We start from the raw sequence: 9,676 nt of genomic DNA on the forward strand, positions 1-9,676 counted from the left end.
CCCGTCGACAGTGTTGGAGTCAGTGGCCCTAACTGTGGAGCTCAGGAGGGAAGATCCTGAAATAGAGCTGAGAGTTGAGGAGTCTGGGACTGTGAGGTCAGGGCTGGGATCTGCACTCCTGTCATGTAGTTTCATCCCTCTTTCATCGTTCGTCCCCCCAGCACTTTTCAGAGCCCTCCATTTTCCTGTATGGGCTGGAATGCTTCGAGGGGAAGGAGATTGAACTAAATGGTGAGGTGCGGAGCCTGCAAGCCGAGGGCTTCAACAACCACGTGCTGTCCGTGCGGATCAAGGGGGGCATGTGAGTGTGTTTTGGGTGGCCCAGCAGATGTCAGGATTGCTGGGGGATGAGTGAGACCCCAGGAATCCTGGCCTCCTCCTACTCTTTTCTTCTGCCCTGCCCCCACCTCTAATCAGGCAGGAGGGAGAAGTACAGGCTGAGAGGGGTCACGGCAGGTTAACGTCTAGCCTCCAGGGTATAACTAGCTTCTCCAGGCCCCTACTTTACCCTGAAAACTCCATAACTACTTCCAAGCTTCCCTCCCTATCCTGGATACCTAAAGAGGAGTCCCCACGTGGGAGAAAAGGAGGTAGGGGAGGAAGTGGGGAAGGCTCTGACATCCATATGTCCTCTCCCACTTATCTGTCTGTCTGTGTTCCTCTCTCTCTGGCACTTGCTGGGCCCAGCTGGGTGCTGTGTGAGCACAGTGACTTTCGGGGCCGCCAGTGGTTGGTAGGCAGCTGTGAGATCACCAACTGGCTAACATACAGTGGAACCCAGAGGGTGGGCTCCCTCTACCCCATCAAGCAAGTGAGTAGCTTGTCGGGTTGAGAGTGTTTGTGTCACTCTGCCTGGGTGTGTGTCTGTCTGGATGTGATCTATCCATAGTTCCCCAACTCAGCATTTGTGTAGCAGTGTTTGTTGTTGGTAAGTGCCATCAGTTGGTTCTGACCCTGACCCATAGTGACCCTGTATAGAGTTTCTGAGGAGCGGCTGGTGAGCTTGAACTACTGACCTTGTGGTTCAAACTCACTTTGCAGTCCAGCACATTAACCCGCAGCTCCACACCAGGACTCTATATGTGTAATCACACATACACACCTATATATTTATTGTTGTTGTTAAGTGCTGTTGACTCGGTTTTAACTCATAGTAACCCTCAAAGTATAGAGTGTCTGAGGAGCGGCTGGGGAATTTGAACCGCTAACCTTGTGATTCAAACCAACTTTATGGTCCAGTGCTTATCCTATAGCGCCACACCAGAACTCCCTACCCCCAGCCCTTCTTACTCTCTCTCTCTCGCTATATATATATATATATATATATATATATATATATATATATATATGCATATATATGTATATGTATAAATAGAAAGAAGGAGGGAAAGAGAGAGGAATTGGCTCACAAGATTATTTGTTGTTGTTAGGTGCCATTGAGTTGGTACCGACCTATAGCGACCTTATGCACAGCAGAATGAAATACTGCCCCATCTTGGGCCAACTTCACCACTGTTGTCATGTTTGAGTCCAGCGATGCTGCACTTGGCCAATCCATCTCGTTAAGGGTCTTCCTGTTTTTCTCTGACCCTCCACCTTACCAAATATGATATCCTTCTCCAGTGATTGGTCCCTCCTGACAATATGTCTGAAGTATGAGAGACAAAGTTTGGCCATCTTGGCCTCCAAGGAGCATTCTGGCTGCACTTCTTCTAAAACAGATCTGTTGGTTCTTTTGGCAACCCATGGCACTTTCAATATAGGGACTAGCTATTTGAAATCTATAGGCCAGCAGGTTAGAAACTCAGGTATATCTCTCTGTTACAGTTTTGAGGTAGAATTTCTTCTCCTCTGGAAACCTCAATGTTTGCTCATAATGCCTTCAACTGATTGGATAAGTCTCACCCACATTATTTCCATTACTTGGAGTCAACCGATTGTAAATGTTAATTACATCTACAAAATACCTTCACAGCAATATCTAGACCAATGTTTGACCAACAGTCTGGCACCATAGCCGAATCTAGGTGACACAAAACCAGTACAAGTATTGTCACAGTGTTTTCTACATCATGGTTCTTTTGGAACCTTTAGCTACTTAATATTTTTCTCTAAATCATTTCACTTTAGAAAAACAAGAACTTTATCTTCGTCAGTGAAGGAATAATGTCCATGAAATCCCTGGATTTAATGTACATGTATATCCTGGTGTGGCACTGTAGGATAAACACTGGACTACTAGCTGCAAGGTGTGTGATTCAAACCCACCAGCCATTCCTCGAAAACCCTATGTAGGGTCACTGTGAGTTGGAATCGACTCAATGGCCCTTCATAACAACAGAGATAGTTTTTCTTTAATAGACATGATAGTACAAGAAGAAGGCTTCGAGAAGTTCATGGAGAAATTCCATTGTCTTTTCATGCCATGGTCCGTGAGCTTTTTGAAGCCATCATGTATTACTGTTAATTTAAAAAAAACAAAACAAAAAACCAGAGTTGGTCCATGTGGGCTTAGAAATTGTCTCCTGTGCCCACCATCCTTTCACTTCACGATATGCCATGCCTGTACATGTCTACCTGTGTGCATTTATGTGGTGTCATCGCCGTGGGGTCTGTGTGTGGGCATGTCTGAGGGTACTTCTATGTCCAGGCTGTCATGTGTGTCCATGCGTCTGTCTGTGTGCTCTGCACGTACACTGTGGCTCTGGGTGTGTTCATTCATCTGTGGGAGTTTGCTTCTGACTGTGTGTGTATGCCTGTATTTGTGATATTGGTGAAAGCATGTGTGTCTTTGTATGGAGGTAGTTACCTAGTCCCTTTATTCACAAATGCACACATTATTGCTAGAGGAAATCTTGGAGAGCATCTCCGTTCCTCATGTTTTTACAGATGGGGAGATGAAGGCCCAGAGAAGTAGGCAGGATTTGCTCTGCAACTTTGGGCAAGTACTGTACCTCCATGAGCCTTAGTTTCTACATCTTTAAAATGGGGATAATCTATACCATGGGATGATTGTGAGGACTGAAGGTAAATGATGTATGTAAAAACCCTAATAGCAGTGCATGTGTGTGTTAACACTCCACAAGCATTAGCTGTGAGCATGACTATTTCTGTTATTATCTTCACCCCCATTTAAAACCCCAGCCAGGTCTGATGTTCAGTGGCCACCACCTGGTGACACACAGGTGTGTGCATGCATTTCGTTCTGTGAGTGTGTGTGCACATCTGGGTTCCTATGCTCACTTGTCTTTTTAGCAAGTAGAAGAGCCTGACCTGGAATAGGTGGTGCTGGCCTGTGTGTGCTTTGGGATGTGTCTGCTGTGAACATCTGTGCAACCATGTGCACCATGGGTACATTTGTCAAGTGTGTCTGTGGACGTGGGACTGTGGGTGTGTGCTGTGAGTGTGCTTGTAAGTATATATGCTTGAAAGAAGGGGTGACTTAGAAACAGCTGAAGCAGGTTTAGAGGCAAGGAATGGGTGAAAGCTTCAGGTTAGGGGTGCTGGGGCCAAGTAAGAGCGTCCCTAACCAGGGAACCTCTGACCTTCGGCTCCCCTCCTCACTAGCGCCGAGCTTACTTCCGCCTCTGGAATGCTGCCCTTGGGGGATTCCTGGCGGTGCCAGAACATGTGGAGGACATGAAAGCAGGCCGGGTGGTGGTCTCCGAAGCCCGAGCTGGAGGCAGCTGCATCTGGTACTACGAGGACGGGTTACTGAAGAACCAGGTACCAGCTGAGCGGCTGGGGCAGGGATACCAGGGGCCCAGGTAACTCCCAGGCCCACCTTGGGGAATCCCAGGCCAATCAGGAGCAGGTCCCACCTTTGAGCCAGAAAGACAGATATGCTCAGGAACCAGGACCCTTGGGGAGGGCATGGGAAAATTCAGGCTGTGTGCTCTAGGTGAGTCATGCTCTTCTCTGGGCCTCAGTCTCCACCTGCAGAGCAGGAGTATTGAACCAGATCTCCTAATAACCCCCCACACACTGATATCCTGGGTCAGGACTGGAATCCTACTAAGAATGACAGATTCATTCCACAAACATTTTCTAAGCACTTCCTATGTGCCAGCCCCTGCCTGGATGTTGGGAATACAGCAGTGAGATGACAGAAGGGTCTCCTGTCCTCCTAAAGCTTATATCTTAATGGGGAGGGAAACAAGTAAAATATCTTAGTAGCTTACATGATGCAAAGTGCTCTAGAGGAAAAAGAGATCAAGAAAGAATAGGGAGTGTCGGGAAAGCTCTTCCTGGGGTGTCATTTGAAGGCGAACATGTTGAGGAAGAGTGTTCCAGGCAGAGGGAATAGCCAGTGCAAAGGCCCTGAGGTAGGAACATTCCCAGTATTCTCTAGGACCAAGCCAGACCACTGGTGTGGCTGGAGTGAAGTGGATGAGGGAGAAAGTAACAGGTTAGATAAAGTCAGAAAGGATGTGAAGCGTGTAGGTCTTTGTAGGCCTTTGAAAGGGTTTCATCTTTTACTTTGAATGAGAATAACACCTGCTATGGGCTAGGCACTTAGCAGTAAGTACTAAGTCCTTCGCATGAATGCCACATATTATCTGTACGGAACACTATGGGACAGGTCCTATTATACTGTCCATTTTCCAGGTGAGGAAACCAAAATACAGAGAGGTTAAGTAAATTGCTGCTGAAAGTCACACAGCTAATGAGTGGAGTGGAACCAGAGAGGCTTATACAAGGCTAACACCTATATCATGGAAGGCTTCCTGGAGGAGCTAATATTTTTCTAGTGTTTTTATAATTCCTGAGGAGCCCTGATGGTGCAGTAGGTTAAGTGTTGGGCTGCTAACTGAAAGTTCAGTAGTTCGAACTCACCAACTGCTCTGTGGGAGAAAGAGCAGTTTCCTACAGATTTTCTGCCTTAGAAACTCAATGGGGCAATCGCCTCTGCTGCTCTGTAGGATCAATAGGATTCAGAATCGACCCGACAGCCGTGCGTTTGCTTTTTGTTGAGTTTATGATTCCCATGTTGAACTCTGGCATCAACCAGCGCCCCATTTCCAAGGAAACCAAAACTCAGAGGCAGGATTCAGACCGGGTGTGTTGAGGGCATCTTGGGTTTGGTGGAGTCCCTGTGAGGAAGAACTATCTTATGATATCCTGGGGCTGCAGGTGGCCCCCACCATGAGTCTGCAGGTGATTGGGCCCCCCAGCACGGGCTCCAAAGTGGTGCTGTGGGCTGAGAGCCGCCTGCCCCGCCAGACATGGAGCATCAAGGAATCGGGCCACATCTGCAGTCAGATGTTTGAAGACCGGATCCTGGATGTTAAGGGTAAGGTGTCGATATGTGTGGGGTGAGGGCAGCTGAGGAAGCTGAGGATTGTGGAAACCTGAGCTGTCTCTAACAGTCTCTTACTGCCCATTCTTACTGTTCCGCCCCCTCAGGAGGCCGAGGCTATGACCGGGACCACACGGTGCTGTGGGAGCTAGCCAAGGACAGAGCCTCCCAGATCTGGACCATTCAAGTGCTTTGAGCCCCACCTCTTCCTTCCACTCCGTACACCACCTCCCCTCCCACCCCATCCCCCAACCTCCTGGAGATCTGGAGGCTGTCGCCAAGATGAAATGTTTTTACAGGGTTTTTTTTTTGTTGTTGTTGTATCATAAGTTGTTTTCTAATATACTCCCAAATACCTTCGTCTCTGTGCACTTTGATATTTGGGAGGTGTGGAGTGGAGAGAACTCTTCGCCCACTGCCCTCTTCCTCCAATACTCAGGCTGGTTTCTCCTCTTTGCTCCAGTTCTGGGACTCAGATGCAAGGCCTCCATCTGCCAGCAGAGGGAGCCCTAGGACTGGACAAACTGATAAGTGCTGCCCTTTATAGAATTGCTTCAGATGTAGTGTTCTAAGATCCTGCTCTGAGCCACGTCTCCGGAGGTGAGGGGCGTTGAGCCTCTGATATTGGAGATGTCTGGGGTCTAGTTGTGGAAAGGAGGTCCTTTGGAACTATTATTCCCAGAAACCAAGGGGCAGGTGAAACAAATGAACTTAGAAAGGTATGGCAGGTCCGAGCCTCTTCCCTGCAAGGTGGTCCTAAGGGCAGGGGGCCATCAACATTTGGGGTGGAGAAGCTGTAGTGGTAACTCCCTGGTGTCACCTCTCTAGCTGATGGGGAGCGCTGCTGCAATCCTGCCCAGTGACCACACACAGAATCTCATTCCAAGTATAAGGAAACTTTACTGATCCTCTGCAGTGTGACTCTTGCCCCTCCACATCAGGACCTCCCCATTTTAGCCACTGCCCCCAAGACGCTGCCCTGTCAATTTCCACAATCTGGTGACCTCTGGCATCAACCCCTCCCAAGGATCCGAGGGGGAGGGGATCTTCCTGTGCATCATGGTGGCAGTGGTTTCTTGGGCACGGGCTGAGGCATGTCACTTTAACTGAGATGGAATAGGTGGATGAAGATACTGGTCAGCAGGAGGAGGACACTGCCAACACCCAGGCCACTAAGTGTAGAGGCTGCATTCGTTTTCTTGGTGGTCTTGTTCATGGTGACTGCAACTTGTATCTGCAAAAGGAGACGTGAAGGAATCTCAAGGGACTTTTGAATCCCCCAGTAAAACAATGCTCAGTTCTCTCTTGCATATGACCATTATGTCTGCCACAAGGTCCTGGAGGGACCCCTTGGCTTCTTCTGAACTTTCATTTTACTTTTCCCAGGCCACCAGCTCCTTTAGTGTCAAGGGACACAGGATGGCCCAGTGTTCTGCAGGGAGTCAGACCCAGCAAATGTGCCCACAGCTCTTGACCTTATTATGCGGGCAATATATAAAATCTCTCTGAGCCTCAGTTTCCATGTCTTCTTCATAGGGAGAAGAGTCCTTCACAGTTGTGAGGGTTAGGTGAGACAGGGCTGAGTGAGAAGGCATTTGGTAAAGGGTGAATGGGTGGGTAAATAGAGTGGACAAGGTGGAACTGCCTCCCTTAAGAAATGACCTCCCTTAAGATGGTGACCAAGCTGTTCTTAATGCTTGATCAAGCTGTTCCTGATAGAGATTAAACTATTTTTGATGGCAATCACACTGAGCTTGATGCTTGATCAAGCTGTTCTTGATCGAGAACTTGATGGCTTCTGTTTCCTGTACTAACTCGTCCTCTCTGGGCATATGGGATGCTGCCAAAGCTGCCTCCCAAGAGAGTAGTTGAATTTGAGATCTACTTGTTTCTGATCTGAATGGGGGATTTTGCTCTTTTTTGAATTCCCCAAATCCAGACTTCTCTGTGGGGTCCACTACCGCCTCCAAAACAAGACCAACTTCATTTGTCAGTTTCATGCCTACCTCCCAGCGCCTAACAGAACTGATTTCCCAGGTTCCCTGTGGGTTGATGCCATCCTCAATTTGGTCTGATTTCTGAGACTTCTTAGTTCTCTACGATTCCACAACACACCTTGGGTGCCCTAGTGTGCCTTGTACCCTGTAAATGTTCCCCAGTCTCAACTACTAGGCTTCTGCTCAGGGGCAGCCCCAGACAATCTCACTCCATCCAGAAGAGCTGGAAGACTGGGCAGCCAGGCTTCCTGAGTCCTTGGCTCCCCTTCTGGGGCCTGTCTGCCTCTGCTCCCATAGCAGAAGACTGAGTCCCCAGGAGCTTGCATTCTGTCCCTCCTTTCCTGGGCAGGTATGGGGAGTCCTGGGGGGTGATGCCAGGAGATCTGAGGGGCTAGTCTTACCTGGATCATGACCAGAAGGCTGATGGTGAGTAGGAGGAAGAGGAAACCCTTCATCTTGAGAGGATCTTGTAGGCTCTCTTGCTTTAGTAGCTTTTGGAGATGAGTCCAAGACTGCTTGTCTGTTTTAACTTGGTTGTTTTTGAACCATGAAGTGGAGGAGGCGGGGTGATAGCGGAGGAAGGAGGGCCTGCAGAGAAGTGGGAAGTACTTCCTTTCTATAGACCTGGTGGTTGAGGATACCTAGCCCTGGGGCTTAAGGCCCTGGCAGGTGATGGGTTTAGGATAGGGACCAAGCTGAATCTCACGGTGGGAAAACCAAGGGGGCAACTGTGAGGCAGTGACTAGGGCCCTAGGTTTGGGCTCATACATGCTGGGGATTGACTCTCAAGACGTTGGGCCAGAAAGTGTACCTGTCTGAGCCTCCCAACAAACAGTGCAATAACCCATTTAAAAGCTGATACACCATCAATATTTTATTGATACTTTTTAAAAAAGGGATAGGAGTTGAAGGAGAAATGATTGGGGATAGATTTCAATTTCAAGATAGGGCTAGAGCCAGAGCCCCAGATTCAGAATGAGGCCTAAGGAACATTGAAGGAGGGTGGTGGGTTTCTCTGAAGATGATGGAGCACTAGATTAGGAGTCAGGAAACTTGGCTGCTAGCACAAATCACAGTAGTGCCATGGGTGGGCAAGCCCTTTGTACTCTCTGGACCTCAGTTTCCTCATTCAAATAAGAAGACAGGGGATTGTTTCTGAAGTTTCTTAAAGCTTAGTGATGTGTGATTTGGGCAAAAAGAATAACAGATGGAGAGTTTCTTTCAAATTAGGCTGGATGGGAGGGGCCCTCATGGAGGGACAGGCAAGTGACTGGACTCCAGTAGAAGGGGGAGTGACTATGAAGTCTCAACTGTGGATGGGGCAGTGAGATGAATCAGAAAGCTGATTAAACAGTGCCTAATCCTGTATGCCTTGATTCACTCATCGAGGCTGTACATTATACCCAATTTTCTGATGAAGAAATTGAGATTTAGAGGTTAAGTAACTTGTCCAAGGTAGTAAATGGTGGAGCCCATCTAATTTGAACTTGAATCCAGATTATCTGAAGCCAGAGTCATGTGTGTAATTTCTGGGACTACCCTAGAATTTGCCAATGAGGCTGCTCCTCAACCAGCCTCTTGGAAGGCCCAAAGGCTGCTGACTCTGCAGTAAGATTCTGCCTGCCATACCTACTCCCCCTTTCTTTATCTGATGTCTTATTTGCATGCCAGGTACTAAGTGGGGACTCCCCACCCCACTTCCTTCTATGGTTATCTGGAAACAATCCGGAGTGGGCCCTTAGAGGCCTCTGGTCCCTGACTGAGACAAGCTCAAAAGGAAAATAGCACTGAGACTCCAGACTGGCAAGAGAAAGCCTGCAGAGGAAGGTAGCAGGGAGTCTTGGGGATTTGGGAGGGAAGGGAAATGGGAGGAGCCCATCTCTCCCTGCTCCCATCAAGTTCTCAGATGCTTTGGGGTACTTGTGGGGTTGAATGGTTCAGGGGGTTCATGAGAGTCAGTGAGGTTTCTGGAAGCCTGACACAAGACTGGCTCGGAAACAGGAGGCCCATGTGAAAATCCAAGAGTGTCCTGCTGTGATTGGCTCCTTCATGCTAGGTGGTCATCTTTCCCTTACAAAGAGGCAGCTGGGTAGGATGAGCCCTGGCAACAGGCATGCTGCAGTTTCTCCATGCTGGGGATGTGTAGGAGAATTCTTACATGCCAGACTCGTATTTGTGAAAATTTACTTACAAACCTCCTATCATTGAATTGTGTCTCCCAGAATCATGTTGACTTGACTGGGCTATGATTCACAGGATTTGGTAGTTACGTAAGGATATAGTGTGGCAGCTATGTCATGATGTAATCGTCTATGGTGTGATCAGCCAATCAGTTAGTTATAAGGGGATTAGGATGGGATGCAACACCTTCACTCAGATC

General features: G+C 48.3%; 2 protein-coding genes across 2 annotated transcripts in view; one reads left to right on the forward strand and one right to left on the reverse strand.

Annotated features, from left to right (window-relative positions):
• LOC102835428 (absent in melanoma 1 protein-like) overlaps window positions 1–5,495 on the forward strand; it is an 18,137-nt gene extending 12,642 nt beyond the window's left edge. The window contains exons 15-19 of the mRNA XM_006862384.1: window positions 162–301; window positions 688–811; window positions 3,568–3,726; window positions 5,134–5,293; window positions 5,407–5,495. Of these exons, the coding sequence (XP_006862446.1) occupies window positions 162–301; window positions 688–811; window positions 3,568–3,726; window positions 5,134–5,293; window positions 5,407–5,495 (672 nt within the window). The remainder of the gene's footprint in view (window positions 1–161; window positions 302–687; window positions 812–3,567; window positions 3,727–5,133; window positions 5,294–5,406) is intronic.
• A 906-nt stretch (window positions 5,496–6,401) lies between these two features.
• Window positions 6,402–7,751, reverse strand: CD52 (CD52 molecule). The gene is made up of 2 exons (XM_006862385.1): window positions 7,698–7,751; window positions 6,402–6,533 (listed from the first exon to the last, which is right to left on the reverse strand). Exons 1-2 carry the CDS (start codon window positions 7,749–7,751, stop codon window positions 6,402–6,404), a joined length of 186 nt encoding a protein of 61 aa, XP_006862447.1.
• Between the last annotated feature and the right edge of the window lie 1,925 nt (window positions 7,752–9,676).

Source organism: Chrysochloris asiatica, unplaced genomic scaffold (assembly GCF_000296735.1).
Source record: "Chrysochloris asiatica unplaced genomic scaffold, ChrAsi1.0 scaffold00047, whole genome shotgun sequence".
NCBI classification, from domain to species: Eukaryota; Metazoa; Chordata; class Mammalia; order Afrosoricida; family Chrysochloridae; genus Chrysochloris; species Chrysochloris asiatica.

Excerpts from the sequence above, each read along its gene's own strand:
- CD52 (XM_006862385.1), bottom strand. The coding sequence starts at position 7,751 with ATGAAGGGTTTCCTCTTCCTCCTACTCACCATCAGCCTTCTGGTCATG. Across the intron at positions 6,534-7,697 it reads GCCTTCTGGTCATGATCCAG|ATACAAGTTGCAGTCACCAT; the intron begins GTAAGACTAGCC and ends CTCCTTTTGCAG.